We start from the raw sequence: 26,613 nt of genomic DNA on the forward strand, positions 1-26,613 counted from the left end.
TAAGGAAGAATGCTCGCTAACGTTATACAATCTTCAGGAGCAAGTGCCAACGTCTACCACTTTATGACGCGTTCGGACTCACCCTCCCTCGGTGGGAAATAGGTGTTGATAAGCTCGATGTAGTAGCTCTTCAACTCCTTGACCTCAGGGATACCGTCGCTCTTGCTGTAGAGATCGTACGGGTTGAACGCCTTGACGGCCTTGAGCATCTCGTGATCCTTCTCGTTCATCATCCACCTGTAGCCACCGGCAGAGTGCCAGGGGTAGAAGGAGTGGTAGCGGATCATCGCCAGAGCCTCGTCGGGCAGAGTGCTCTGCTCTTTGCACAGGTGGTACAGGTACTCGTCGTGGCCCCAGGAGAGCATGACGTTGTCGAGACCGCAGCCCTCGCTGTAGATGCCGTGCTTGGTGCTGTAGACGGGATCTTTGGAGTCAGGGTTACCCGCGAAGGTGCCGGGGTAGATGATGCTGTCCTCGAAGGCGCAGCCGACGGGGAAGGTATCGCCAACGACATCCCACTGGCCCTGGGCGCCGTAAAAGAAGAGAAGCTTGCCGAGATCGTGGATCAGACCGGTCAGCTGGAACCACTTGGGCTTGCCGTCGCGACGGATGGCCTCTGCGGATTGCAGAAGGTGCTCAATCTGGGACAGAGAAGTGTCCGGGTCGGACTCGTCGATGAGGGTGTTGAGCTTCTCCATGGCCTGCCAGATGGTCATCTCGGCGCGGGTCTTGGACTTGAAGTCGTTGCGGGCCTTGAGGTTGTAGGCGACCGTCTGCTTCTCGTGCTGCTCGCGGTAGAAGTTCTTGACGCGGTCGCAGGCATCCTCGTACTGACGGAACTGAGTCTTGTCCTTGTCGGCGTCGAACTGCGATTGCTCGTACAGGTCGACTTCCTCCTGACTGGCAGTACCATTCTTGACGCGCATGGCGGCCTTGAGGACATTGACCTCGTCGACAGCATCAGAGGTGGCCTCGAGGGCGAGGCCATCTCTGTGATCGACGAACTCCTCAGCAACATTGGGGGCCTCGACGGGAGGCATGGCCACGGCTGCGGGTGCCATTGTGAATTGACTGTGGATGACTTGGTTGGATTGATCAATCGATGTTTCTGGATGTATGGGAAATCGAAGGGTCACAGAAGTAAAGAGATTGATGGGATGGCTGGATGGATGGTGAGACGATTGAACAGCCGGGCGACGATACGACCTTTTCTATCCATCGGACATCTAGTGAACCCCATAACCCCAGGGGCCCTCCACTTGCCTTGTGCGAGACGAGCAGGCAAGACAGCCTTGCCCCAGGCAAACTCCGATCAAGGTCTGGGTGAGACTCTCTCCACAAGCATACCCCAAGCGCCCACACCTGCCCTACGGACGCCGGTCTGGAGACGCCCCAGACGGAGTCGTCGAAGCCAAAACATCGTCATGCGCAGCTGTACCCCTCCCCATTGGCCTTCACTTACCCACCATCGGAAAATCCTGTCGGAGCGGAAGCAAGAAAATCCCTCAACGACCCCACCTGACTTCTCCTTGCGGTAGGCCGGAAGCAAAGTTGCTGCGCGCCGCCGATCGCTTGCATCATGCGGCGGCTGACTTTGCAGGTGTTGCGGACAGACTTGCCTCTCCTGCTCAGACTCAGCCCCCGAGCCGTCGTTTACCGGGCAAGCTAGGCGCAAGGTTTCTCCGACAGGTTTTTCCTAGCGCCTTGGCCCCGAGCGATACGAGGTCAGCTCGGAGGCCGCTAGCTCGGCAGGCCTACCGAAGGGAGTGTAAGTGAAAGCCACGTGGGAGGCCCTCCGATGTGACGAGAGGCGTAAGGTGGCAGGCCTTGTGTTTCGACCCTCCAGGCTGCAGAACATTCCAATAGGCTTTGGTCTTTGCTTGCTGTTCGTCGGACAAGGCGACATCCACCCTGTCACGTGATCATGTTCTCACGCCATAGCGCTCGTCACAATCTCACCCCGGTCGCCGACGACCCCACGAAATCAAACACCGAGCCCCCCACGTTTAGCGCTTGGGTTTAGGGCTGTTGCTGCATCACCGTCAACGAAACTGTGCGTTCTGCGTAGTCACACGCTCAAATAATTGCGCGTTCGGCATTTGATAGGCCGAGCAATCCAAGGAAAAACAGTTATGAACCCCTCCCTTGCCAATTTCATGCTCGCAAGAACACCCGAACACATCAAGAACCCGGAAGGAGACGCAAACATGTCCGTCAACACTCACTTCAAGCTCAACACTGGCGCATCCATCCCCGCCGTCGGCCTTGGTACATGGCAATCAGGCCCTGGAGAGGTTGCAGCTGCCGTTGAGCACGCTCTCAAGAGTGGCTACACTCACATTGATGCTGCTTACGTGTACGGAAACGAAAAAGAAGTCGGCGAGGGCTTGAAGAAGGCCTTCGAGTCTGGTGTCAAGCGCGAGGATGTCTTTGTGACCTCGAAGTTGTGGTGTACCTTCCACAGAGACCCGATCAAATGTTTGAACGAGACGCTGGAGAGGCTGGGCCTGGAATACATCGATCTGTGGCTCATGCACTGGCCTGTGCCAATGAACCCGAACGGCAACCACCCTCTGTTTCCTAAGCATGAAGACGGCTCCCGAGACCTCGACACTGAGTGGTCATACATCGACACGTACAAGAAAATGGAAGAAGTTCTGAAGACGGGCAAGACCAAGGCCATTGGCGTATCAAATTTCAGTGTTCCGTATCTGGAGAAGCTGCTCAAGGAACCCAACATCACCGTGCCCGCTGCCAACCAGATCGAGAACCACCCGTACCTGCCCCAGCAAGAGATTGTGGATTTCTGCCAGTCCAAGGGTATCCAGGTCCAGGCATACAGCCCGCTTGGGAGCAGTGGCAGCCCTCTGTTCCAGGAGGAGGGCGTGAAGAAGGTTGCCGAGAAGCACAACGTTGGTCCCGGCACCGTCCTGATCAGCTACCAAGGTAATTCTTGATTGCCCTGTCATTTTCACGAAGGCCAATGCTGATCCCACGACTTTCAGTCGCCCGCGGTATCACACCGCTTCCCAAGTCCGTCACCGCCACAAGAATCGCAGAGAACCTCAAGGTGGTGCCGCTCGACTCCTCCGATATTGAAGCACTGAACGATATCCACAAGACCAAGGGCCTGACGCGCTTCGTCTACCCTGCTTTTGGCGTAAGCAATCTCCGTTGTCTGCCTGTTCCACTTCGGTATGGCTAACGCTCTCTTAGGTCAACCTGGGCTTCCCCGACAAGCAGTAGGCTTGATGTGACTTGAAAAGCGTTTGAACCCGGACGTCCCATAGACCATGTACAGCGACATTGTAACGAATGCATCAATGATTCATTGACCATGCGGGCCGTCTCCTAGTTGCAGGTGCAAGTTTCTCGCGTAATCATCTCATGTCTTCTCGCGAGCTTTCACAGCTTTGGCTTCCTGCTTGAGAACGTCCTCTAAGCCCTCGTTCTTGCGGGCGAGTAGTAGAACGTCCGAAGTATTAATCGTGGACCGTCCAGCATGCTTCGCAAAGGCCTCGAGATCATGGCTCACATTTTCTGATTCTCAGTAAGTATCAAATTCCGGGGCAAAATGGTCACACGATCCTCGTTCGTACCTATTTGCTGCCACAATGTCTCGCTCAGTGCGCCGATGAAGTGAGGGGTGGCGTTGATGTCTTTGGTCAAGGAGATGGAGTCGATGGTCTGGCCAACACTGTACCACAGAGCAGCTTTCAGTCGCTCTTCTTTCTCTGCATCGCTGGAGGGCGCCATGTCTGGTTGTGGTGGTGATTGCGATAGAAGACGTGTCGCGCGTTCGACGCGTTTCATGACGGCGCGCGGGATTTGCCGCTGGCGTCACTCAGATTGGAACTTCTCCCTTTTGGTGACGTGACAATCATCAGACGTCAAGATTCCAAGTCAGCCTCCTCGAACATCCTTAGTGAAGGTCGACAAGATGCCGGGCGCAGCCATTCAATCAAAGGGACTCGGTCATTGATCCGGTAACAGCGATCGTGGTTTGGTCGACAGTGTGGCCGCCCATGGATCCCGCGCGGACTTCAACTTTCACTCACGGTCGCGGTATGGGATAATTGCAGGGACGGAGGTTCTTCCAAGTCAAATGGAGCACTCTGCTGAAGAGCATGCATCCTCTGGAATGCGACGTGCGCGCCTCGACGCGTGCTTCGCGCGAAGAATGCTCGCTTGCCTCGTACCAAGCCAACTTTTCTACGGACATCGCATGCCTGGCGTAGCGATTCATGTATCCAGCCTTCAGAGATACAAAATGATGGTGAGTAGTGGCTGTGAAGGTACGCACGCCATCTCTGCAAGTATATTGCCTCTCTGTTCTCTCTTTCTCGTTGGGACATGATTCATTGAATCGACTTGCTGTCGATACCGCTATACACACATATTATCATGATGTCAAGAAGAACGATCTCAAGCGCATCGGCGCTTTACGCAATCTTCGTCACTTTGCCAGTAGTCTCTTGTCACATACAAATGACATGGCCCTATCCCTTGCGCTCCAAGTTGAACCCATCAACGCCCGAAAACCTCATCGACTACAGCATAACCACGCCACTCAGTATGAGTGGATCAAATTACCCATGCAAAGGCTACCAACATGATCCCAACCAGATGCCCACCGCTATATATGCCGCTGGTTCAACGTACAATATCACGCTGGGCGGCTCGGCGACCCACGGTGGTGGATCCTGTCAGATATCACTATCATACGATCACGGAGAAACATTCCGCGTCATCAAGAGTGTGATTGGCGGGTGTCTGGAGAAATCGACATACGACTTCACAATACCTTTATATGCGCCTAGTGGTGAGGCGCTTCTGGCGTGGAGCTGGCAGAACAAAATCGGAAACCGAGAGTTCTACATGCAGTGCGCCGTTACCCAAGTAATATCCAGTTACGCAAGCCGACAAAGAAGGCAGACAACATCATTCGACAGTATCGATAGTTTGCCTGGCATCTGGAAAGCGAACCTCCAGAGCATCAACACCTGCGTGACTATTGAGGGAGAGGACGTCGTGTACCCAAGCCCAGGGCCGGACGTGGAGTACGGCGACGGTATGAATAGTTCTAGCACGCCATCACCGGGGGACTGCGACACAGTCACGATTAGAACCATCAGCACAAGCCCTTCTTCAACGGATCCCTACACGAGCTACAACACCGCCGATGATACTTCCGCTGGAGTAATGCCCGCACCATTTCCTGACGAAACAGAGTCGTCGTCCGTCGTGGCAGATGAGTATCCACCAAGTACATCTTCTCCACCGGCCTTGGGGCGCTTTGCAGCAATGGAGATGGACTTGATGCCGTCGACAACCACTGTGTTCATAGACTGCCCAGAAACGATCACTATGACAATCTACCCCAGCGAAACTACGAAGCAACCTGTCTATACCACCTCTGTGCCACCTTCTGCCTGCACAGGGACATCAGCCGCATGCCCATGCGCCCCAGGCTACGACTGCCGTGTTATCGGTACTTGCACTTGGGCCTGCATCGGACAAGGGCAGACCAGTCCCCGAACCGGCTTTCACACTATCTCAACCGCCTCCCCGACGAGAACGACAGTCGTCACGACTTACACCGTCATCCCGGAGCCCCCAGCCAATGGCCGCCCACCCTACGCCAACGCCGCCAACATCCAATCGTACCTCCCCTGCGTGCCAGGAAGCTTCATCTGCACCTCTGCGACAGAGTGGTATACATGCGACTACAACTCTGCCGGCGCCTGGATCTATACAGCGCCGCGCCGCGTCGCGGACGGTATGGAGTGTCTCCCACAGCTGGTAGCGTATTCGTCTTCGACCTGGCAGTACGCCCAGCAGAATCATGCTCCGCAGGGCATGCACCGCGACGATAGATACGTGCGTGCGAGGCCTGACGGAGACTGCGATACGGACGGCTCGATTCTATGTATGAGCGGGGGGAGTGAGTTTGCGGTCTGTGATCATGGGGGTTGGGTGAGGATGGGCGCTGTGGCTGCGGGAACCGCTTGTAGAGGCGGAGTAATTGTTTCTGCGTAATGACAGGGTCGGGAACATGTTGTTGAGTCTTTCTGGTGTTGCACTTCTATGTGGGGGCGAGGTGCAATTTGGCAATTGTGAGCTTAAATGGCCAAAACAAGGAAATCGAATTCTTCTCCAAAAAATCTCTCGATTCTCTATCCATTACTCGCTATGATACTATAGACGTTTGGGGCCATTTTGCATTTGTGAACGTTCTATTGCTAGAAACTTAAGGCAGCGTAGACCTCGGCAAGAACAGTGATGATAGTCTATTGGCTCATGCTCGATTCTTTGCGCATCTAAAGCTTAGCCTTGTTGATCCTCTCGCCAATCTCATTGAACTCGATCTTGGTGCCTGTCCGCAGAGCCTCTTGCAAAGCCGCGCCAATCTTGACAGCAGACACAGCACCGCTAAGCTTGAAAGGCAGCTTCTTGTCGTCCAGCACGCACTCAGTGAACTCGTTGCTCTCGGTAACGAAAGCAGGCCCAAAGCGGTCGTAGTACGTTTGGGCAATCTCACGCCTAATGCCGTTAGGCTCGTGGTGCTCGACCAGATCGTTGGCCGCGTTCTGGTTGACGGTGAGCTTGCCGTGCGTGCCGATGATCTCGGTCACGTCATGTTGGCCGGCGGCCATCATGCGAGAGGCGAAGAAGTAAGCTACGCGCCCGCCCCAGAATTCGACGACTCCAACGCCGTTATCGACGTCCTGGTGTTGAGCCAGGCCTGGGTAGCGTGCGTTGACGCCGACGGCGCTGATGCTCTTGACGATGCTATCAGCGCCAAAGAACCAGAGTGCAAGATCAATGTCATGCACAGTAGCATCGACAAATACGCCGCCCGAGTGCGCCGCATAGTGTACGAAGTAGTCGTCGTCACGGAATTTGTCGCAGGTTTGCGAGCGCAGGATAGTCGGACGGCCGATGCCACCGTTGTCCGAACGCTCGAAAGCGGCACGGTAGCTGGCGTCGAAGCGGCGAGAGAAACCACAGAGGACCTTAAGGTGTGGTTTCTTATTGGCGGCCTCGACGACAGCTTCGCAAGTGGCAATGTCGGTGCTCAGGGGTTTCTCGCATAGCACGTGCTTGTCTGCCTCAATGGCACGGATGGTTTGAGGGGCATGCTGAGTGGTGATGCCTGCGACGCATACTGCCTCGAGGCCGGGGTGCTTCAGCATCTCGTCGAAGTCTTCGTAGATCTTGGTGCCATATGGAGCCAGGTTGGCTTGGGCCCAGGCACGAGCATTGGGGTCCGGGTCGCAGACAGCAACCAGCTCAGCACGAGGAGTCTTCTCCAAGAAGTGGCGAGCGTGACGGGCGCCCATTCGGCCGAGGCCAGAGACAGCGACTTGGAGCTTGCGAACCATGCTTGTTTTGTCTGGGGTCTGGAGAAGGGGACGAGTGGGAAGTATGCAGTGGTCAATGAGACGCTCGAAGAAGAGATACGACGAAAGAAGACGATCAACGCGAAACAGCGGTGTCTGCAATTAGGCGAGCTGTAGGTTTGGATGCAGGTAAGGTAATGGGGTTTGCAATGAGACAGATGAGAAGGGCGAACGACTGGCCTTTTTCTATTTTGCTATCTCACCTGCCTTCCAAGGAGGCAGTCGGACAATGGTCAAGATGTTGAACAGCGTAAGGCACGAGGATGGATCCCTACCGTGTCTCTCGTTCTCTACGCTCCCCCACAGCACGTTCAAGACAGGCAGAGACCATGTCGATCTTAGGGTTTGCGGAGAGACTGGGGAAATCGAAGGCAATTGTCGCCGCACCTGCCGTTTGCAAGATCTCTGATCACCAATCAGGGCCTACAAACCTCGGGATTCGATTTCCGCGTTGGAGGACTTTTTGTTTTCCCGCCTGCTGGGTGTGTTGGAAACTTCACAAGATCATGTAACAAGATCATTTGGTGGTGCAAAACTGTTACGGAACAGCATGCTTGCTGAGCTGGAGTCCATTTCGGATATCCAGTCAAATAACCTGACAAGCAGCGCCTGCTCATCCATGTCATCCGCCTTTCTATTTCCTTTCGTCAACCGTCTCCTAAAGCATGCCATCTTGATTATGAACGCAATAAAATGTCTCACTTGCATGCTTTGAGATCATAGTTGCTTGTATAAGCTATAAATCTGCCTGAGACTCAAAGCAACATGTTACGTGATGATGTCGCAGAGCATTGGGGTCCCACAATCTTGGGAGGTCAATGTATGTTCACGTGTTCGCGTCCTATCAACAGGACGCAACACCTTAGATGCTAGATGCAAAGCGGAAGGTGCGTGTGCAACACTAGTCGTTAACGGCATGGAATATTTAGTATGTATCATCAAGGTGCTCACGCCCCGAAAGCCAATTATCTAAAGTACTTTACAACTTCGGCGAGCTTGCATCACCCAGACTATCAATCACAACCTTCAGAACCAAGTTCCCGTCGGCGTCTTTCGTCTTACCCGCCATTTCGAATGCTTTGACAGCCTCATCCAAGCCCTTGAACCGATGGGTCACTAGCTTGCTGAAAGCAGGGCTGTCGGGATTCTTGAGACTCGCCTGGACGATCTCAATGCTCTCAGCGTATGTGTTCGCGTACCTGAAGACGCCGACGATGTCGACTTCTCGCAGAGCTGCAGCGCCGAGGGGGATAGTCTGGATTGGGTGGCCCATACCCACAAGCATGATGCGGCCACCAGGTTTCGTTGACTGTTCGCCAGATTAGCCTTATCAGACCTGCTGCCGCAATGGAATCAACTTACGAAGATGCCAGCTTGAACGCAAGAAGGTACGCCAGTACACTCGAACACAACATCGACTTCACCGACGTTCTCCACCTTCCCAATTGCCGCAGCAGTCTCCTTGGCAATTGCAAGGTTCTCGTCCATATCCTTGCCTCGCTTCATTGGTACAAGATAGCTCGCATGAGCAAAGCCATTCTGAACAGCAAAATCCAGACGTCCTTGATCAATGTCGGCAATGATGACCTTACCAGCACCCTTGACCTTGGCCACAGCTGCACATAGCAAGCCTACAGCACCAGCGCCGTAGACGACCACGGTAGCGTTCTTTGGCATCAAGCTACGCCTGAAGGCGTGCAGAGCAACACCAAGCGGCTCAAGCAGTGCACCAACGTCCAGGCCCACCTCGTCGGGCAGCTTGTAGCACCATTTGGCTGGGTGATTAATTCGCTCTTGTAGCGTGCCCTGGAAGTGGGGGAAGCTCTTGCCACTACTTCTGAACTTCAACTCTTTGCAAATGTTGTACCGACCCTCATTACAACGAGCACATGACCCGCACGGCAGCCCAACCTCAAGGGCAACTTTGTCACCGGCTTTGAAGCCAGACACGTTAGAGCCGACTGCGGCCACCACGCCAGCAGACTCGTGACCAAGAGATAGAGGCTCGCGGACAAGGATATCGCCGTTGCGGTGGTGTGTGTAATAGTGCAGGTCGCTGCCGCAGAGACCTGTGGAGGCGATGCGGATCTGGAGCTCGTCTGATTCGGGGGCTGAGAGCGGACGTGTTTCCTGGGGAGAATGTCAGGCAACTATTGAGAGACTTAAGACAAACAAGCTGTGCTTACTGTGCGAAGATCTTTCGCTCCGTGGAGAACAGAGGCTTGAACTTGTGTAGACATGATGCGTGTCGTCGTACTTCGGCGTTTGTGAGTGTGGCCAGACTCTCAGCTGAGAGAGGGCTTGGCGAAGACGTATGCCTTTTAAGATATGTGAGTGAAGAGAAAATGCTCAATGCAATATGAGAAGTTGAAGACTGCAAAGAAAAGCATGAGGGGTGAGTCGAGTATTAGGTCGTGAGCCCAAGAAAACAGTCGCATGATTGAGTCGCCGATTCCCGCGCGTCGGCGTTTGAAAGTGGGAGAATCGTCACCACGCCCCTCCAAACATCTTGCCAACAAACACTACATTTTCTCCGTCGAACCCACCGCTCTATAGCCTTCTCTTCACGCCTCACACTGATCTTCTCTGAACACTCTGTTACCTCAAATCGCTACATTTTATGGCCAGTGAGCGGGCAGAGCAAGTCAACCAGCATCTCACGACCCAATCTGGCACTATGTCTTCATCTATTCAGCAGCTCTTTAGCTTGGAGGGCAAGACGGCACTGGTGACCGGCGGCACGAGAGGGATTGGCCAAGCTATGGCAATAGCAATGGCAGAGTCTGGGGCCGATGTTATGCTTGTTCAGGTACACATTCAGCCACCATCACCTTTTCATCAACGCTGAAGCTAACCGCCATCCTCTATCCAGCGCGACGAGTCCAACCAGTCCACCAAGCAAGCAATTGAGGCCCTCGGCCGTAAAGCCACCATATACACCGCCGACCTCGCATCGCAATCATCCGTGGCCGCTCTCGTACCTCAGATTCTGAAAGATGGCCAAAAGATCGATGTTCTGCTCAACTGCGGCGGAATCCAGCGCCGCCATCCCTCGCACCAATTCCCGGATAATGACTGGAATGAGGTTTTGCAAGTCAACCTCAGCACGGTATTTACGCTCTGCCGCGAGGTTGGGGCACATATGCTCTCTCGCGAGCCCGACGCCCATGGCCGCCGTGGCTCAATCATCAACGTTGCGTCTCTGCTGAGCTTCCAGGGCGGCTTGACCGTTCCGGCATACGCGGCGAGCAAGGGCGGTGTTGCGCAACTGACCAAGGCGCTTAGCAACGAGTGGGCAGCCAAGGGCATTTGTGTCAATGCCATTGCGCCTGGCTACATCGCGACGGAAATGAATACGGCGCTGATCAACGACGAGAAGCGTGCGGAAAGCATCTTGTCTCGTATTCCGGCGGGTAGGTGGGGCAGTCCGGACGACTTCAAGGGCAGCGTGGTATACCTCGCCAGTAGGGCAAGCGGATATGTCAGCGGTGAGGTGCTCACTGTTGACGGCGGATGGATGGGCAGGTAGATAGCTCATCTGATACCTCCTTTGTTCAATGTTAGATGCCACAATGGTACTTTGGAGCCATGTAAATTTGCCAAAGCATCGTGATGACTCCTCATAAGTTTTCGCCTCAATGCATGGGACATCGCACACTCCCCTGTCTCTTCCAGATAGCCTTCACCTCAACCAATCAATCCCTACGTGTCAAGAGTGACACAAGGTTCGCATCTTGCTTCCAGAAGCATGGCACGTGCGCTTGAGAGGTTAGGGCTCGCCCTCCTCGGCCCAATACTGACGCAAACCCTAGACTCCACGACCCCAAGAGCGGGGAAACTCACGAGCCGTAGCTCCATGAGGCGCTCCGAGCCCGTCGGCCAAAAGTACCGCATGCGTGAGAGCCTGGAGTAGCCGGCTGGCATTGGCCTGCTCAGAGCCCGCGTGCGACCTGCCAAAGACCGACGAGCGGGCATACATTTCCGATGACCTAGCACGTTTGGCCCACCCTCGCAAGCCATTGCTCTTTCGCACTCGGTATCGCCTGCTTTAGCGAGAGACGTGATGGCAGCTGTTTCTGAGGCCGGCGCCGCCGCTCCGAGAACCAGGACGGGCTGGTAAGAACGTTTTTCCGGCGCTAATGGATCATTGTTTCTCCTTTGGGTGCTGACTGCCTGTATAGCCAGAACTGTAGATTGAGGCATCTCAAGTGTAAGTAAACCAATGTTTCCGTGGTGATGATCCCGGAATGAGTGGGTTGCTGATGACATGCCTCCATAGGTGACGACCGTAAGCCGGGATGCACGAGATGCCACAAGGCTGGTATTGAATGCGTACGGGGTTACAATATCCGGTTTAAGCATGGCAGCAACCCTAGGTGAGCCGATGCGATTGGTATCCTAACTATACATTGCTGATTCGAGCTAGTGTTGCCAATCTGAAAGGTTCAGGCCTAGCTAAAACGGAGTACGATTTCAGCGAAAGCCAGCCATGGGTTCGGACAGACAGGAATCTTACGTTCCTGGACGAAACTCCGGAGCTCAACAGCTTATATGACCGAGACTTCATCGATGTCATCGCCTACGGGCCTGAGAAAGCTCCAAGGCGACCATCGCCATCATCACAGTCACAAGCCCGACGTACTCCGGTGACGGCGCACGGAAGACCATCTGGGGAGGGCTCGTCAAAGCTTTCCCCTTCAAATCAGATCGTGCCTCTCGCCGCAACACCGTCCGGTTCTGCGCCAACAGAGTCTCCACGCAACTTCTTCAGCGCAGACGATGGCAGATTTCATGAAATTGCGGCGCCAGAGAAACGACGGCGGCTCACCACGACTGGATATGTCTCCTATACCGAGTCGTTCCCTGGATCCATGTCAAGTGGTAGCCCCAACGCCGTCCAACACTCGTGAGTACATTATCCTTACGCGCTGTTCTGTCTTCGAATGAAGCACACGTCCGAGTAAGGCCGCTCTGACATTAGTAACCAGGCCTCCGAATTTCTGGGACAGCTCTTCACACTCGGGATGGACTCCCTCAGGTATCGATTCGAATCTCGACATTGGGCCACAGAACGCAGCATCGGATCCCTCATTTGCAGGGCTTCAGGCTTCTTTGTCGAACAATCCAGGGGCCGCTTTCGCCGCAGTATCAGACTCCTTCTCAAGGATCTATCTGGAGACACCAGTCTGGCCGTTGAAAGATAAGGAAGAAGCGAGGCTTTTACGCTACTTCGTCGAGCATTTGGCCAGGAGTTTTGACCTTACAGATCCCCTTCAGCACTTCCGACGAGTGGTGCCTCAGCGCGCTGCCATATGTCCTCCGTTATTGAACGCCATTTTTGCGTTGTCTGCGAGACACCTGAGTCGTATCGGCGAGTATGACCATCTGATCTCGAACAAGTATATCCAGGAGTGTCTGCAACACCTCATACCGATGCTTGACGACAGCTCCGCTCTCCAAGATGAAAACCTCCTCGCGTCGACTATCATACTACGTCATGTCGAGGAAATCGAAGTCCCTCTGTCAGGCCAACAGCCCGCAGACCAAGAGAGCCACCTCTTCGGCGCCCATGCCTTCATCACGGCCCAAGAACGCGCCACAATCACAGGCGGCCTACGCCAAGCAGCGTTCTGGGTGGGCCTTCGGCAAGAGATTTACGTCGCTTTCGTCAATCAGCGCTCCATAATTCCAGCGCTGGAACACTGCAATATCGACCGATCCTTCGAGGCGGCCACAGACGACATCTGGGCCTGCCGCATGGTCGTCCTCGCTGCCGACATCATCCGCTACTGCTTTGGTGAACACGATCATCCACAGTCAACCTACACTTTCCTGGCCGACTGCGCGGCGCAGTGGTTCAATAGCAAGCCGGCATCTTTCCTGCCCGTGTACGAGCAGCCGCCAGGCGAGCATAACGTCTTCCCTGAGTTGCTTTATGTCGCAGACGACGTCGTGACGGGCCTGCAGCACTACTATCTCGCGAAAATTCTCCTAGTCGCGCACAATCCGCGCATCCCCAGGTTGGGCCCGCAGCGTGCCACGGCGTTGAAGGCTGCGGACGCAGAGATTCTACATTATGTTCGCATTCTGTGCGGAATTTGCATGAGTAACCCCAGCTCGCCGCCGAATTTCAAGTGAGTGGCCCTCTTCATGGCTAGTCGCTGACAGCTCACTGACGTATATCCTCAGCTACGCCGCCATGGCGATCGTGATTGCGGGCGACAAGTTCACGCAGCGCAGAGAGCAAGAGGCTGTGCTCAATATTCTGGTCACTTGCGATCGCAAGCATGCTTGGATGACAGGGACGGTGCAAGAAAACCTCAAGACGAGCTGGGGCTGGCAAGGCTTGGAAACCACACGGCTGTGAGGGTCATGTGGTCGGTATGATTGGTGCAAGTTCTCATGTGTAGAAGCTTTGATATTGGATATCGCTCGCGTGGCTTGCGTGCTTCTGTGATGAGAGCGACACAATGTGTCGCGTGTTGGACGCACCTAAGCGGGTTCCGACGAGTGAGGTGGGACCTGGCGTGATTAAGCTTAATAATTGTATCTTGACTGCACATGAGATCTGCCTCAAACCAAAAGTCGGCTTCCATACTCAAATGGTCAGTCGTCCAGTGCGATGAGCAGTATTAAAATCGCTTCACATCTCATTCATGTCCTCCGAGTACCGCAATTAAGTACTGGTCCATTGAGATCGCTGATGCAGAGCGTCACAGGCTGTTTCTCGAGCGGCCTACGCTTGACTCGGTCGAAGTGACTTGGGCGGACGCTTTCCCCGAGTACGCGAGGCTATTTTGACCGTGCCGTTCTGACTAGTAAACTCGCACGGCAATAATGAAGACGGAGCCAGTCAAGGCAACCTGGAGATAACCCCGCCACACCGACAACGCCACGAAGGACTGGCGATGAAACAAGTGTGAGCGATGTGCCAAAGGTTATGACGGTGATCTTCTCTGGGGTCTAGGCATATCTGCCAAAATCAAGAGGCCAGATAGCACGCCGATGGTCAGGTGGTCGTGGGAAGTGACCAGCAGTGGCGTTAAGTCAACTCAGCCACATCGTCTTCAGAGTCCAGCCCTGTTGATCATCCCCAGCGCCCACTCACAGACCTTCCCCGGCCTCACGATGCGTAAGCCAAAGTGGCGCAAACAGCAACTGACAGGCGACTGCACAAACATGCCAGCGACGCACTCGGCATCCGGCACAACTGGTCAAGCCAAGCGGGCCAGAATAGCAGGACGCGTACAAACAGCGAATAACAGTCGCCACTCACCGCCAGCCCTGCGACACGCCGTTGCCCAGCGCTTGGATGCGGCCGGGTCCCGCGGCGCAAGGCTGATGCGAGGGGTCTGAGCTTCGGTGGTCTGTCGCGTCCCCAAGCACAGTTCAAGTTTGCGGTGGTGAGTGACGTATGACGGCGCGCTTGCCAGCCCCGTGCTCAAGAGCTTCTTATAATTGCCCGCCCGATCTCTCTCTCGCACCTGCTACTCCTCTCAATTCACACCATCATCGTACCATCTCCTCAGTACATCTTCACAGAACAGAAAAAAAACAAACCGCCAAAATGCCTTTCACCGGATCGTATGTCTACCTCATTCGCCGCCAACGATTCGCACTTCGTTTCGGAAGCCGCCGGCAACACCCATTCCGACAACAACAAATGCTAACACCTTGCGCAGCGACATTATCAAGATCATTTGCGCCGTCGTGCTCCCGCCTCTTGGTGTCTTCCTTGAGCGTGGCTGCGGCGCCGACCTCCTCATCAACCTGCTCCTGACCATCCTTGGTTGTAAGTTCACCTCGACACGCGTTCGACCGGTGCTCCAGTAAGCACTGCTGACACTCCCTCCCACCAGACATCCCTGGCATCATTCACGCCCTGTACATCATCCTGAAGTACTAGACTTGATCACCCGCGGTCTGCACCGACCCTACGAGAACACTGAACACGATACCCCAAACAAACACGAGAGCACGCTTGATGCTTTGAGCTTTTCGCCGCCGCGACATGGAATTACGAGTTGGAGAGTCGAGTTGGTAGACGGAGGTGTTTTGTCCAACTCTTCTTCCTGTGCACTTGGTTTTCGAGCGCAAAGGGAGCGTCAATGTATCTTTGACGTGGCTCAGCTTTGATAGCGAGCTTTAGGTTTCTAATTGAATGCGTAGTAATGTCTTTGTACTACAATCTATCCTAAACAACGGTTCCGTTGCTCCTTCCAATCAAGTTGTTCTTGTTAAGCCTAAATGATTTGTGCATTTTGCCATGTTCCACCGCAGATGCCTGGTCCATAATGGTAGCGGAAGCGTCACCTGTCTCCGTAGAGGACATGGGAAGATGTTGCGATCTGGGGAAAGGTATGACAAGACCCGCGCGGTTGTGCCGCAACAGCAGTACTTGTATAGACTCCCAGAGCCGCCAGGTCCATGTTGTCTCGAAAACCCGCGGCGCCGAGAGATTAGGAACGAAGGATGTTAGAGTCCCAAAGGTACAATCCTCCATCCTTGGGCAATCATGAAGAGCGGAATCCGCCCGCACCGCGGTACAATACTGAATGACGGACGTACATCGCTGTCTTTGCCCCGGAAAGCAATGTTGCAGTACTTCAAAGCGTCTTCTCTGCAATGATGGAAAATTAAATGGCCATTTTTCAACTGCGACCATCGAAGTGAACGGCAAAGTAGGTCTGGTCTGTGGCAATTGTGGCGTCCTGAAAGCTTCAGACGTAGCTACAATGACCACAATCCGCCTCTGATGATCCATAGAAGTAACCAAACCCGTTACCACCCTCGCCAACCGCAAAAATGAGCGCAGCAACAGACCTGCAAACTCTCCTCCGCTTCCTAACCCAAGACGCCAAGATCCCCCTCGCAACCGCCTTGAGCCACGTCAAGGCCCTCCAGGCAGCGCAACTCAACACCATCGACTCGATCGCCAAAGCCAAGCCCGAAGCTATCAAACAGATCTTCTCAGACGAAAAGCTCTCTAAGCAAGTGCACAACGCAGCGAAACGAGTCTCGAAAAAGCGCGCGGCTGGCGACGATGGTGCCGCCACAGCGTCCTCACCGAAGAAGAAGCGGAGCGAACGCAGCGTCTTTTCTCTGAAGGAAGAGCAGACGCCCGCTGAGATCGAGGCCTCGCTTGCGCTTCCGCGCTGTGAGCTGGAGGCAGAGGAGCTTAAGGATGTGGTGCTCTTCACGAATCGAGCACCGCTCGTGCTGGCTTTTGTCGTCGTGCTGCTGAAGTTCTCCATGCCGGAGCAGCCGTTGTCGAGCAGGTTGAGTTTGGCGCAGGCTTATGTGAGCGTCACGAGTCGGGCGAGAGCGGTCTCGTTGGGAATTGAGAGTGGTGAGAGTGCAGAGGAGTTGGGAATGGGATTGGGGCAGGCTTCGGTGACGATTATGGGTAAGGAGTTAAGGGTTCTGAAGCGGTGGGGCTACGAATGGGAGGATGGCAAGGATAGCCAAAGGGCCCGGACTGAGACGAATGAAGAAGGCGAGCAGCCGGTCGAAGAGAGTCCACCGCTTTGGGGCCTGGATCTGGAAGCGCTTAAAAGATCCAGAACGGAACCGCCGCCGCTCGCCAAAGCCCAGAGCGCCAGCACGACCAACATGCCCATCCATACACCGCAGGCTGCGCGCATGTACCTCATGAAGTCGTTCGACAACCCGCCGCCGAAAGACGCCGGCTCGGCTAAGAAACAATCGACGGGCTCGAAAGCCGCTGAGAAAGAACGTAACCTGGGCATGCTGCTGCGCGCGGTTGAGCTGCTGTATGAATCGTGGTCTCAGACGCTAAGCTTGGAGGAGCTGGACGGGCGTACGTGGGGTTGGTATGTTAAGGCTAGGCCGGCTGTTCAAGATGGTGTCGCAGGCTGGGGAGGCAAGAATGAAGTCAGACTGGCTGATATTCTGGCTTTGAGGCGCGAGGAGTGAGTGGTGAATGCCACTCAGGTTGGTGGTGCTCTGAACACTATGACCGACGGAAAACTCAAAACTCACTGGATCCGAGATTGTTATCGGCCGGCATGATACAAGGCATTGACTGCCTCCCTTCGTCACATTATTTCTATCTGCTTGGTGCGATATTCGACAAGCTACGCGAGTTCCGGTGCGAATCCGCTGTGGCTGCTGATGACTGGCACCCCCTAGTGCAACTGCTGAAGACCGCCTTCTGTGATCTCGTAAGAACCGCAGCCTAGACGATAGGAAGATTCCTTTCTGTAAATGAGCCGATCGAGGTCTTACGCGACGTTGACCAAATTTTGACGAAGCTCCTGGAAGTCAATCGCATGCATCGGTTTCTTCTTGGATAACCTTTCGAATGGGTATTTGTACAATCACTCTTCGTCGTCTTCCATCTCCTCGTCCTCATCTTCCGCGCCCGACCCGACGTCCTCCATATCGTCATCCTCCCACTGATCCTCATCTGAATCATACGCTTCTCCAACAATCTCATCGTCATCTCCCTCCTCTTCCTCAGGCTGACCCTTGGCCCGCCTCTCAGCCTTCTTCTTCTCGATGTTCGCTTTCTGTTCCGCTTTCCTCCTCTCCTTCTCCTGTCTTCTCTGTGCGTGCACACGATCCATCTCCTTCAGCTCTTCCTTCGACTTGTGGATGTACTCGTGCCACATGACTTTGCCTGTACACAGACCCTCCTCGACCTTAGTCAATCGTAGGCGCATCCTAGGACCCAGCTCGTGCATCTTGATACCCCGGCGCTCGACCTTCCTGGTGGGATCCCGACGGTCGCTCAAGTCTTCTTGGCGTTTCTTTTGCTGCGATTTGTTCATCACGCGCCTCGTGTCCTCCTCCAGAATCTCAACTTCAGCATCCGTCTCGGGCTCGCTGTCACTGCCAGTTGTGAATCCATCCTCCCCATGCGGGTCAAGAAGGTAGTCTGCAACGTCGTCGAGTTTGCCCAAGTTGGGCAGTCCACCGCGGTTACGCTTGCTGCCTTGGTGCTGCAGCTTTTCGGCTGCGTCAAGTTTTCGCAGAGCCTTAGGAACGGATTTTGCGGTTCGTGTTTCGATGGCGAAATGTCTGAGATTGAGCACGTAGCTGGGGTTCTCGGTGTTTGCGTCGGCTGGCGAACGGTCCAGGAGCATGACACGCTTGATAGACTTCAGAGGCGTGGCTGTTGGGTTTATGGGTGGGAACAGGGACTGAAAAACGGTTGTGGTCAAGCTCTCCAAGTGTTTTGGGATGTTCTTCTTGTCTTTCGTCTCCTCCGTTTCGCCTTGCGCCGAGCTGAAGTTATTCATGACGAGCAGCGGCGACGTCAGGTGCTCGGTACCTCCGCTCTTGGGTCTCTTCATGCTCTTGTGCACGTCCTTGCATAAACTGTACTTCTCCACTCTGAAGCAAAGCGTCGGTCCTCTCGGGGTCACGGCCAGGCGCAATTGCACATTGCCGCTATCGCTGCGGCTGAACAGAAGAAGGTGAGAAACTCCGAGCGGTCCAGCCATGGAAACGTAGTCGCGCAGTTTGTTGCTTCGTCGCTCCTTGAGCCTCGAGGCTGTGGCCGGCTCCATCATTGATCGTACATCTTTCACAAGTTGGGATACCGAAGGTCCAACGTCCGAGGCACCAATGCGGATAACCATAGATTTGGGATTCCTGTCGCCGGGCTTGCCAGGCTTGACGGGCGCGCTGCCCGGCGCAGGCGGACGACCGGGAGCGCCGAGGTGAGTACGCTTCTTGACTCTTTTCTTAACCATGTTTCCGATGTACCTTTGTGGTGTATCGAACTCCAGAAGGTCGGCTGGAAATTTTGGGCGCAACAACGAGCCTTCGAGAATTAGCGTGAGAATTAAGCGCACGGCTAGATCCGGCGCACGATAAGCTCCACATCGACCCTGCAAGGCCGCCTCCGATCACCAACGCCAACGCCTGCAGCGGGAACTTTTTCTGGCCGCGGCTACAGTTGGCTGGCTTTGCGACTGGACGACAATCTTGTGCAGTACACCTCATACCAACTATGCCGCCTTACAAGAAGCGAAAGCTCTCAAACGAGGCCACCGAGCCTGCGAGCCTGCAAAAGAAGAAGGCCACCAAGGACTCGAGACCTGCAAAGACCGCACCAACGCCAAAAGCAGCGCAGCCGGAACCCGCAGACGATGGCGAGAACAGTTCAGACGATGCGGAAGAGCAGGTTGAGGATGAGGGTGCAGGAGAAGACGTCGCCGAAGCCGACGCCGAAGGAGAAAAGACATTTGCCGACTTGGGCTTGACAGAGTCCCTTTGCGACGCCTGCACAACGCTGGGCTTCAAGAAACCCACACCGATCCAGCGAGAGTCACTACCTGTAGCACTCTCCGGCAAGGATCTGATCGGACTGGCTGAGACGGGATCTGGAAAGACTGCTGCGTTCGCCCTGCCCATGCTGCAAGCATTGCTGGACAAACCACAACCTCTGTTCGGCCTTGTCATTGCACCCACGCGCGAGTTGGCGTACCAGATCAGCCAACAGTTTGAAGCCCTCGGCAGCCTGATCAACGTGAAATGCGCAGTCCTTGTCGGAGGCATGGACATGGTGCCCCAAGCGATCGCCCTTGGCAAACGCCCTCATATCGTCGTCGCCACGCCCGGCCGTCTCCTGGACCACTTGGAAAACACCAAGGGCTTCTCCCTCCGCCAGCTCAAATACCTAGTCATGGACGAAGCCGACCGTCTCCTCGACCTCGACTTCGGCCCCATCCTCGACAAGATCCTGCGCGTCCTCCCTTTCGAGCGCCACACGATGCTTTTCTCCGCAACAATGAACACCAAGCTCGACAACCTCACGCGCGCCGCCCTCCGCAACCCGACCCGCGTCAACATCTCCTCCTCCTCGTACCAGACCGTCAAGAACCTCGTGCAGAACTACCTCTTCATCCCCCACAAGTACAAGGACATCTACCTCGTCTCGCTCCTGCACTCCTTCGCCGGCCAGACCGCCATCATCTTCACCCGCACCGTCAACGAAGCCGCCCGCATCGCCTTCCTCCTCCGCGCCCTCGGCCGCAGCGCCATCCCCCTCCACGGCCAGATGAACCAGTCCGCGCGCCTCGGCGCCCTGAACAAGTTCCGCACCGGCGGCAAAGAGATCCTCGTCGCGACGGACGTCGCCGCCCGCGGCCTCGACATCCCCTCCGTCGATCTGGTGCTCAACTTCGACCTCCCGCCCGACAGCAAGACGTACGTGCACCGCGTCGGCCGCACGGCGCGCGCGGGCAAGAGCGGCGTGGCCATCAGCATCGTGACGCAGTATGACATCGAGATTTTCCAGCGCATCGAGAAGGCGCTGGGCAAGAAGCTGGAGGAGTTCGCGACGGAGCGCGACGAGGTGATGGTTTTTGCGCAGAGGGTGGGCGAGGCGCAGAGGGTTGCCGTGCAGGAGATGAAGGCTATGCACGAGGGGAAGAAGGGCGGGAGCAAAGGCAAGGGCATCAGCGGTGGGCGAGCGAAGAAGGGCGGGAGGAGGGAGAATATGGATGCTGAGGAGGGTTGAGGGGTTTTTTGTGCGCCTCAGGCCCTTTGCTCATTGCCATTTGCAGATATTCAGAGTCAATGATGCCTTTCTTAGCGCGGCGTCACGTGTGGCCTCATCTGAAACGTTTCGGTTATCGGGTCGTGTGTCTTTCATAATTTCATGCTTTCCACTATTTCCCGTCTGCCTACCTCTACTAGCGACAGAACCTCTTTCTCGCTCACTTCTCCCTTTACACTGCTCCGCTCTGTCGACTGTCCTTATGATACAGCCTGCCCAACCAAGCCCATCCCTATCCAGCCTTCCGTGTGCATTCTGCTAGGTAGTAGAATGCGACCTGTGAATACGAAACAACGAGTAGGTATACGCTAGACCCGAAACCAGAGAGATGTTCTAGCCTGTAGTCGCTGATGGATGTCCTGGAAAAAGAAAAGCGGTGCCGCTGGCTCTTGTTCGCAATCTGTCCAAAGTCGTCGGCGTGTTCGCGCGCTTCGGTAGTCAGGTAGAGAGGCGGAAACCGCGAGGAGAAGAAAGGTCAAAGTGTGATGTTCATGCTCATAATTTCCCTTCGAGCTCAGGGTCGTGCCATGAAAGAGAACCTGCGCTGGATGAATCCAAAGAGAATTCACGGCGCTCGCTGGCGTGAGTGCAGACGAGGCGGGGTTGTAGAACTGTCGGTCCCTTGACGATGGGAGACTCTGTCGATTGGCTTGCTGAGAATCCGACTGTTCTGACGGGCACGCAAGAAATCTAGTCTTGCGTTGCGCGTTTGCGTGGATCGAGATGCCATCTTGTGACGTCCGTCCAAGAAGGATTCTCCGGGAGATACGTTGGGATGAACCCTTCTGTGCAGTTTTGGTCACTAGCGGGAAGACAGTGATTAGCCAACGAAAGACGAGCAATGAGCGGAGACTGGAGGCCAAATCACAATTCCTCGTCATCATCCACCGTCGTGTGGTTTCCGTGCCCATTGCTCGTCTGAGGCTGAGGTGCGGCCGAAGGTGGAGCCACATTATTCGGTGCAGAGATCATGCTGTCTAAGCCAGAGACGCTTGATCTCTGCTTCTTAAACGGAGAGCCGACCGCGTCGGATGCGTCAGCGCCGCTCAACGGTTTGCCTTCGAGAGGTGGAGTGCCTGCAGTAGCAGTCGTGGATCCAGCAGATTGCGGTGTACCTCCGGGGGGTGTGTCGTTCGTGTAAACGTGAGGCGACTTCTTGGTTGTCTCTGACATTGGTTCCGCAGAGTGCTGGCGCTTGAGCTGGGAGGGGTGTCAGTGATAGATGAACTCATAGCGTTGCAATCAACCAACCTTGATCTTTTGCACGCCGTCCGCAATCTCGCCCTGCCGTCTGGCGTCCTCTGGAGACAACATCTTGCCGTTTTCCTGCTTCACCTCGGTGTCATCGTCTTGGTCCATGCCTTGCTCATCGTCGTTGTCCTCGACATCACTATCCATGGCATCGTCGTTCGACGTCTTGCCCTTTGCCCTCTTCTTCGAGCTAGCATTATCACGGTAGCCAGAGAAGCCCACTGTGCCAAATTTGTTGAGGGGTCCGAGATTGGAGAAGTCTGGTCCTGATGACTTGCGCTTTGCGCTGGCAGGTGTCTTTTCAGCCTCAGGCACCTCCAGTATGCCCATTTTACGAAGCTGCTTCTCACCACGGTAGAAGAAAGTGAACACCGCGTAAGGCGCTTCGGGAGGATCGAGTCCGGTGACCGTCTGAGTGCTGATCGATTTCGGGTCGAGGGATTTGGGCTTTGCGAAAGATGTTGTGTGATCGACATCCTCGTCGCCAGCTCCGTTCGTACCTCCATTCTGATCCGTGCCCTCATCGTCGTCGTGAGCGTCAAACTGCGGTGAGTACTCTCCTTTCTTAATTTCGCCGCTCGCAAGCACGCGGAAGAGTGCGACCTTGATTTGACCCGCAGCTTCCGGCATTGGTGGTTCGTCGTCTGAATCCGAATCAGAAGAAAGGTTAGGATCTTCCTGCATGATTTCCTCGCCATCGTCATCCTCCCGTTTGATCTTGACGTCCTCCTCGTCACTGTCGAAACGCTCGGATTTCAGCCGTCGCTTTTTCTCGAGCTTCCGCTGTCTCTTCTGTATCCGTGCGGCCTTGTCTTTGCTGCCCTCGAGATCCAGACCATTGAGCCATCGCTCCAATCCAACCTCTCTGAACAAGAACTCGCGCTCAGCAAGACCGCCGCCCTCTGACTCCGGAACGCTAACCCATCTTGAGTTAACCCAAGTCTCCTCACCGCGGCGCAGCAATGTGGCAACCTCCTCTTTCGGTCGTCCGTCAAAGTAAATGTACGCAGCGATCGTCTCGTTAGGACTGGTCGTCTGCGGCACGTAAGGAGGAACGACCGACTCATACCGACCCCGCTGGCTCGTCTGTCCAGGCAAACCGCCGACCATACGCGACCTGGGAAACGGGTTGTCTGGCGTGGCGTCGGGCGCCGAGTAGGGGACGTTCAGGCCGGGCGTGAGCAGGGTTATGGAAATGGCGAAGTTTGGCTGCTCGAGGCGGGAGGAGTCGGCGTCCTTGACGAGCTTCGCGGGCGGCACGGCGATGTAGGAGGATATGCGCGACTGCCGGGTCTGCCTCTGGGTGGAGATTTCTTTCAACGGGCCATCCGAGTGGATGCTGACCGCAAGGCCCTTGAAGCAAGGCATCTTGCGGCCTGTGGCGGTGTAGCAGCGGCGCTGTGTGGTGGTGGAGGGCGTACGCGAGGGGAGGAGGGAGGAGCGCGCGCGGTCGGCGGGAGAATAGCAGCAATTCCAGACGAAGGCACCAGAAGGGCGAGCGAGGCGTCAGGCGCGACACGCACTGGGACGTGTGTCTCGTGTGTTTCTTTTGCCGGGCTTCACGTGCTCTGGCGGCGGTGGGAGGCCCGCGCAGCAAGCTCAGGCGCCAGGGTGCAACTGAGGGGGAGCCGCAGGCAAGTGGCGGGTGTCGAGGGCTGAGGGTGAGACACTGTGTGCGTGCGCCGCTTTGGGGATGCTCGAATGCTCAGGCGGTGAGGAGGGGAGAAAAGGACGAGACGGCCGAAAAGCTGCTCGCCGCACGCCTGACTCGAACGCGGCGCTCTGCTGTGTCGCTTTGCGTGGTGGGGGCCGTTTGTCGTCTGTGTTGTCGACACCGACCGCAGCCCGGCGAGGCACAGCAAACAGGCCCCGCCTTGATTGGCTGTCGGGCCCCGTCACCGCGTAGGGCAGCCCTCGTGGTCGCTCCAGTCAACGGACTCGAGTGGCACCAACAAACACCACTACAGCGTTTCCCTCGCACACGGCAAACACTTGGGCGTAGCCATCCGTTATATTTCCTGATTCCCTGCCTTGTGCATGAACTTCCATCGATGGCTTGAGACCCTTCCTTTCCCCGGTTCCCGCTCCCTTGCGATCGCCATCACTCGGCCATCAAATCGAACCAGTCACAATGTCAAAACGGAACCTCCTGATTTGCTTCGATGCCTTTGGCACTCTGTTCACACCTAGAAAGCCCGTTGCCCAGCAATACATGGAAGTCGGAAAATCGTTCGGATTGGCTGGGTTTACAGAAGACGACATTGCCAAGTCGTTCAAATCCGGTATGCGATCGATAACTCGTTTCACAAGACTCGACTTATAAATTACTGACAAGGCTACCACCGAAGCATTCAAACAAGAGTCCAAGCAAAATTCCAACTACGGCAAAGCCACCGGTCTCGGCGCTGAAAAATGGTGGAGTAATGTATGCCGTCTAACTGTGCATTTGATCATCGAGCTTATCGCTGATCGATCCTAAGATCATTCACAACACTTTCAAGCCATACTACGGGCCTAGCGAGCAACCTCCCGCAAACCTCATCCCAGCACTCATCCATCGATTTCATTCCGAGGAGGGTTACGCCCTCTACCCGGATGTCCTTCCTCTACTCAACAAGCTACGTCCAGATGACCGGACGACATACGGCGGAAATGTGATTATAGGCGTGATAACAAACTCAGACAACAGGACAGCAGACATCCTGACTTCTCTGGGCTTGCATGTGCATCCGTTGCACTATGGCCAGCCCTACAAACGAGGTGGCATGAGGCCGCGATACGACATTGATTTCACCGTCCTTTCATACGATGTTGGCCATGAGAAGCCCGATCAGCGGATCTTCGCCGCAGCAGAAGAGGTGTTAGGCACTCTCATGCACTCCACAGACGCAGACACAAAGACACCAGCGGAGTTTCACCCGGAGCGATGGAGGAAGGTCTACGTTGGAGACGAGTACGCCAAGGATGTGATTGGTGCCACAAATGCTGGATGGAACGCTGTGCTGATTGATCGCGAGTCTGGCGAGAGGCAGCCTGACGTTGAGTATCTTGACAACAAGCAGCCTGCTTCTCTATGGGATGTGTTTGAGAAGACCAAAGCTGTGGGCTTCAGCAGCCTCGAGAATCTCTCTAAATGGATCCCTTCAAGATCGTGAAGGAAATGCTGAACCCAGACGTAGTGATCTGAGGTTCCACCTTGCATACTCCCCTATTACACGCTCGCAGGATTCATAGAATTGCACAAGCTACGCCACCACCGGCCTCGCTTTCCGCAGCATCGCCGTCACCGCCGCAGCGCCATCGAGCATCGACTTTTCTCCTATCACCTCGAATCCGGCGTTCAGATACAGCTTCTTCCCCGCCGGCGAGGCCTCGAGATAGATATCTTGGCCAGCAGCATCAGCGAGCTCGCAGTCCTTTTCCAGCAGCCGCTTTCCGATTCCTTTGCCTTGACGGTCCGGATGCACGACCATAGATACCACGTCTACGAGAGTGGTCAGTTAGTCCGTATGCCACACTTCGGCCAAGATAGATCAAGCATCATGAGCAAAAAGAAACAGATCCAGATCCCAAAAGAAAGCCAAAAGACTCACACCAATAATCCTGCCTCTCTCCCATACACTCCTTCCTCACCTTCTCCATAGCCTCGTGCCACTCCCTCATAAACTCCCCATTGAATATCTCCGGCTCCGCCTCCTGCACCTCTCCATTCGCCTCTCCCTCTCCCTCCTCAGGCCCCGGCGCCTGCACCCCCGTGCACCCAACCACCTCCCCCGTCTCCGCGTCCACGGCTTTGAACCAAGTGCCCCCCGGTTTTGCCATACGCCGCTCGTTCCGCCGGATGCGCCACTGCAGGTATTCTTCGTGCTGCGCGGGCGTTCCGTTGGGTTTTGCGAGGCGGGCGTTGAAGACGTCGTTGGCGAAGGCGAGCACGCCGATGGGCGTTATGGTGGCGGCCTCGGTAGGGAGGGCGGGGAGGATTGTTATGGACATTTTTGAGCTTTGAGATTTTTTTTGTCGGTGATTATGGGCGATCGTGTTGCTGGGTGAAGGAATTAAGATATATGGGAGTGTGTCGAAAGATACGTGGGCAGGTGAATTGAGAGAAGGGGAAAGTTGGCTTGCCTTCACGTATACACATTGAGCGTACTTATACTTGATCTGTGACTAAACGCCAGACTGGTAAAGACTCCAGCTGAAGCTGAAGTTGTTGCCTAGCCAAAACCGACCTAAACCGGCGCAGTTGTTTATCGCGACGTTGCGATTGATCCTTTCCGAGCACCTTCCCCATTTGAAGCCGAAGCCGGCGTTCGGCGCTCGGGACGGAATTCAGCGGTCTCTTTTTGATCAATGCAATCAGGCATCACATTTTCTTTTGTATGCCGTGATTCAAGTCCTCGTTATTCGGAATTGCAATCTCTCAGTAAT

At 55.2% G+C, this 26,613-nt stretch overlaps 15 protein-coding genes across 15 annotated transcripts; 8 read left to right on the plus strand and 7 right to left on the minus strand.

Moving 5' to 3' along the window:
* Nucleotides 1–53: 53 nt before the first annotated feature.
* Nucleotides 54–1,061, minus strand: WHR41_02280 (uncharacterized protein; the record flags this gene model as incomplete). The annotated part of the gene is made up of 1 exon (XM_069370886.1): nt 54–1,061. The coding sequence occupies one exon, from the start codon at nt 1,059–1,061 to the stop codon at nt 54–56; it is 1,008 nt and encodes a 335-aa protein (XP_069232176.1).
* Nucleotides 1,062–1,947: 886 nt separating this feature from the next.
* WHR41_02281 (uncharacterized protein) lies at nt 1,948–3,335 on the plus strand. The gene is made up of 3 exons (XM_069370887.1): nt 1,948–2,946; nt 3,006–3,160; nt 3,217–3,335. Exons 1-3 carry the CDS (start codon nt 2,133–2,135, stop codon nt 3,244–3,246), a joined length of 999 nt encoding a protein of 332 aa, XP_069232177.1. The 5' UTR covers nt 1,948–2,132; the 3' UTR covers nt 3,247–3,335.
* WHR41_02282 (uncharacterized protein) lies at nt 2,656–3,781 on the minus strand. Its single transcript, XM_069370888.1, has 2 exons — nt 3,600–3,781; nt 2,656–3,540 (listed from the first exon to the last, which is right to left on the minus strand). The coding sequence occupies exons 1-2, from the start codon at nt 3,754–3,756 to the stop codon at nt 3,386–3,388; spliced, it is 312 nt and encodes a 103-aa protein (XP_069232174.1). The 5' UTR covers nt 3,757–3,781; the 3' UTR covers nt 2,656–3,385.
* Nucleotides 3,782–4,488: 707 nt separating this feature from the next.
* On the plus strand, nt 4,489–6,039 carry WHR41_02283 (uncharacterized protein; the record flags this gene model as incomplete). The annotated part of the gene is made up of 1 exon (XM_069370889.1): nt 4,489–6,039. One exon carries the CDS (start codon nt 4,489–4,491, stop codon nt 6,037–6,039), a length of 1,551 nt encoding a protein of 516 aa, XP_069232175.1.
* Nucleotides 6,040–6,320: 281 nt separating this feature from the next.
* WHR41_02284 (uncharacterized protein) lies at nt 6,321–7,385 on the minus strand (the record flags this gene model as incomplete). Its single annotated transcript, XM_069370890.1, has 1 exon — nt 6,321–7,385. The coding sequence occupies one exon, from the start codon at nt 7,383–7,385 to the stop codon at nt 6,321–6,323; it is 1,065 nt and encodes a 354-aa protein (XP_069232172.1).
* Nucleotides 7,386–8,305: 920 nt separating this feature from the next.
* WHR41_02285 (uncharacterized protein) lies at nt 8,306–9,784 on the minus strand. The gene is made up of 3 exons (XM_069370891.1): nt 9,590–9,784; nt 8,766–9,533; nt 8,306–8,712 (listed from the first exon to the last, which is right to left on the minus strand). The coding sequence occupies exons 1-3, from the start codon at nt 9,641–9,643 to the stop codon at nt 8,383–8,385; spliced, it is 1,152 nt and encodes a 383-aa protein (XP_069232173.1). The 5' UTR covers nt 9,644–9,784; the 3' UTR covers nt 8,306–8,382.
* A 129-nt stretch (nt 9,785–9,913) lies between these two features.
* Nucleotides 9,914–10,998, plus strand: WHR41_02286 (uncharacterized protein). The gene is made up of 2 exons (XM_069370892.1): nt 9,914–10,212; nt 10,276–10,998. The coding sequence occupies exons 1-2, from the start codon at nt 10,024–10,026 to the stop codon at nt 10,930–10,932; spliced, it is 846 nt and encodes a 281-aa protein (XP_069232170.1). The 5' UTR covers nt 9,914–10,023; the 3' UTR covers nt 10,933–10,998.
* Nucleotides 10,999–11,466: 468 nt separating this feature from the next.
* WHR41_02287 (uncharacterized protein) lies at nt 11,467–13,970 on the plus strand (the record flags this gene model as incomplete). The annotated part of the gene is made up of 6 exons (XM_069370893.1): nt 11,467–11,519; nt 11,585–11,613; nt 11,683–11,779; nt 11,830–12,309; nt 12,392–13,537; nt 13,593–13,970. 6 exons carry the CDS (start codon nt 11,467–11,469, stop codon nt 13,768–13,770), a joined length of 1,983 nt encoding a protein of 660 aa, XP_069232171.1. The 3' UTR covers nt 13,771–13,970.
* Nucleotides 13,971–14,888: 918 nt separating this feature from the next.
* On the plus strand, nt 14,889–15,630 carry PMP3 (Plasma membrane proteolipid 3). The gene is made up of 3 exons (XM_069370894.1): nt 14,889–14,987; nt 15,086–15,195; nt 15,263–15,630. Exons 1-3 carry the CDS (start codon nt 14,971–14,973, stop codon nt 15,307–15,309), a joined length of 174 nt encoding a protein of 57 aa, XP_069232178.1. The 5' UTR covers nt 14,889–14,970; the 3' UTR covers nt 15,310–15,630.
* A 578-nt stretch (nt 15,631–16,208) lies between these two features.
* Nucleotides 16,209–17,339, plus strand: WHR41_02289 (uncharacterized protein; the record flags this gene model as incomplete). Its single annotated transcript, XM_069370895.1, has 1 exon — nt 16,209–17,339. One exon carries the CDS (start codon nt 16,209–16,211, stop codon nt 17,337–17,339), a length of 1,131 nt encoding a protein of 376 aa, XP_069232179.1.
* Nucleotides 17,340–17,743: 404 nt separating this feature from the next.
* Nucleotides 17,744–19,123, minus strand: WHR41_02290 (uncharacterized protein; the record flags this gene model as incomplete). Its single annotated transcript, XM_069370896.1, has 1 exon — nt 17,744–19,123. The coding sequence occupies one exon, from the start codon at nt 19,121–19,123 to the stop codon at nt 17,744–17,746; it is 1,380 nt and encodes a 459-aa protein (XP_069232394.1).
* A 260-nt stretch (nt 19,124–19,383) lies between these two features.
* On the plus strand, nt 19,384–20,895 carry rrp3 (ATP-dependent rRNA helicase rrp3; the record flags this gene model as incomplete). Its single annotated transcript, XM_069370897.1, has 1 exon — nt 19,384–20,895. The coding sequence occupies one exon, from the start codon at nt 19,384–19,386 to the stop codon at nt 20,893–20,895; it is 1,512 nt and encodes a 503-aa protein (XP_069232393.1).
* A 106-nt stretch (nt 20,896–21,001) lies between these two features.
* WHR41_02292 (uncharacterized protein) lies at nt 21,002–23,627 on the minus strand. Its single transcript, XM_069370898.1, has 2 exons — nt 22,186–23,627; nt 21,002–22,134 (listed from the first exon to the last, which is right to left on the minus strand). Exons 1-2 carry the CDS (start codon nt 23,551–23,553, stop codon nt 21,799–21,801), a joined length of 1,704 nt encoding a protein of 567 aa, XP_069232396.1. The 5' UTR covers nt 23,554–23,627; the 3' UTR covers nt 21,002–21,798.
* Nucleotides 23,628–24,078: 451 nt separating this feature from the next.
* On the plus strand, nt 24,079–25,786 carry WHR41_02293 (uncharacterized protein). The gene is made up of 3 exons (XM_069370899.1): nt 24,079–24,467; nt 24,534–24,610; nt 24,666–25,786. The coding sequence occupies exons 1-3, from the start codon at nt 24,317–24,319 to the stop codon at nt 25,338–25,340; spliced, it is 903 nt and encodes a 300-aa protein (XP_069232395.1). The 5' UTR covers nt 24,079–24,316; the 3' UTR covers nt 25,341–25,786.
* Nucleotides 24,895–26,178, minus strand: WHR41_02294 (uncharacterized protein; the record flags this gene model as incomplete). Its single annotated transcript, XM_069370900.1, has 2 exons — nt 24,895–25,669; nt 25,779–26,178. 2 exons carry the CDS (start codon nt 26,176–26,178, stop codon nt 25,431–25,433), a joined length of 639 nt encoding a protein of 212 aa, XP_069232398.1. The 3' UTR covers nt 24,895–25,430.
* Nucleotides 26,179–26,613: the final 435 nt, after the last annotated feature.

Source organism: Cladosporium halotolerans (genome assembly GCF_011745625.1).
Source record: "Cladosporium halotolerans strain TM138-S3 chromosome Unknown Sca5, whole genome shotgun sequence".
NCBI lineage: Eukaryota > Fungi > Ascomycota > Dothideomycetes > Cladosporiales > Cladosporiaceae > Cladosporium > Cladosporium halotolerans.

What these genes read in the sequence shown, in the direction of transcription:
- WHR41_02281 (XM_069370887.1), top strand. Translation starts at nt 2,133, where the DNA reads ATGAACCCCTCCCTTGCCAATTTCATGCTCGCAAGAACACCCGAACAC. An exon ending in CGTCCTGATCAGCTACCAAG is followed by an intron (nt 2,947 to 3,005) that starts GTAATTCTTGAT and finishes CACGACTTTCAG; the next exon opens with TCGCCCGCGGTATCACACCG. An exon ending in TCGTCTACCCTGCTTTTGGC is followed by an intron (nt 3,161 to 3,216) that starts GTAAGCAATCTC and finishes ACGCTCTCTTAG; the next exon opens with GTCAACCTGGGCTTCCCCGA.
- WHR41_02282 (XM_069370888.1), bottom strand. Translation starts at nt 3,756, where the DNA reads ATGGCGCCCTCCAGCGATGCAGAGAAAGAAGAGCGACTGAAAGCTGCT. An exon ending in GACATTGTGGCAGCAAATAG is followed by an intron (nt 3,541 to 3,599) that starts GTACGAACGAGG and finishes ACTGAGAATCAG; the next exon opens with AAAATGTGAGCCATGATCTC.
- WHR41_02285 (XM_069370891.1), bottom strand. Translation starts at nt 9,643, where the DNA reads ATGTCTACACAAGTTCAAGCCTCTGTTCTCCACGGAGCGAAAGATCTT. An exon ending in GAGCGAAAGATCTTCGCACA is followed by an intron (nt 9,534 to 9,589) that starts GTAAGCACAGCT and finishes CATTCTCCCCAG; the next exon opens with GAAACACGTCCGCTCTCAGC. An exon ending in GCGTTCAAGCTGGCATCTTC is followed by an intron (nt 8,713 to 8,765) that starts GTAAGTTGATTC and finishes TCTGGCGAACAG; the next exon opens with TCAACGAAACCTGGTGGCCG.
- WHR41_02286 (XM_069370892.1), top strand. Translation starts at nt 10,024, where the DNA reads ATGGCCAGTGAGCGGGCAGAGCAAGTCAACCAGCATCTCACGACCCAA. An exon ending in CCGATGTTATGCTTGTTCAG is followed by an intron (nt 10,213 to 10,275) that starts GTACACATTCAG and finishes TCCTCTATCCAG; the next exon opens with CGCGACGAGTCCAACCAGTC.
- PMP3 (XM_069370894.1), top strand. An exon ending in GCTCCTGACCATCCTTGGTT is followed by an intron (nt 15,196 to 15,262) that starts GTAAGTTCACCT and finishes CCCTCCCACCAG; the next exon opens with ACATCCCTGGCATCATTCAC.
- WHR41_02292 (XM_069370898.1), bottom strand. Translation starts at nt 23,553, where the DNA reads ATGCCTTGCTTCAAGGGCCTTGCGGTCAGCATCCACTCGGATGGCCCG. An exon ending in ACGGCGTGCAAAAGATCAAG is followed by an intron (nt 22,135 to 22,185) that starts GTTGGTTGATTG and finishes CACCCCTCCCAG; the next exon opens with CTCAAGCGCCAGCACTCTGC.
- WHR41_02293 (XM_069370899.1), top strand. Translation starts at nt 24,317, where the DNA reads ATGTCAAAACGGAACCTCCTGATTTGCTTCGATGCCTTTGGCACTCTG. An exon ending in TGCCAAGTCGTTCAAATCCG is followed by an intron (nt 24,468 to 24,533) that starts GTATGCGATCGA and finishes CTACCACCGAAG; the next exon opens with CATTCAAACAAGAGTCCAAG. An exon ending in CTGAAAAATGGTGGAGTAAT is followed by an intron (nt 24,611 to 24,665) that starts GTATGCCGTCTA and finishes ATCGATCCTAAG; the next exon opens with ATCATTCACAACACTTTCAA.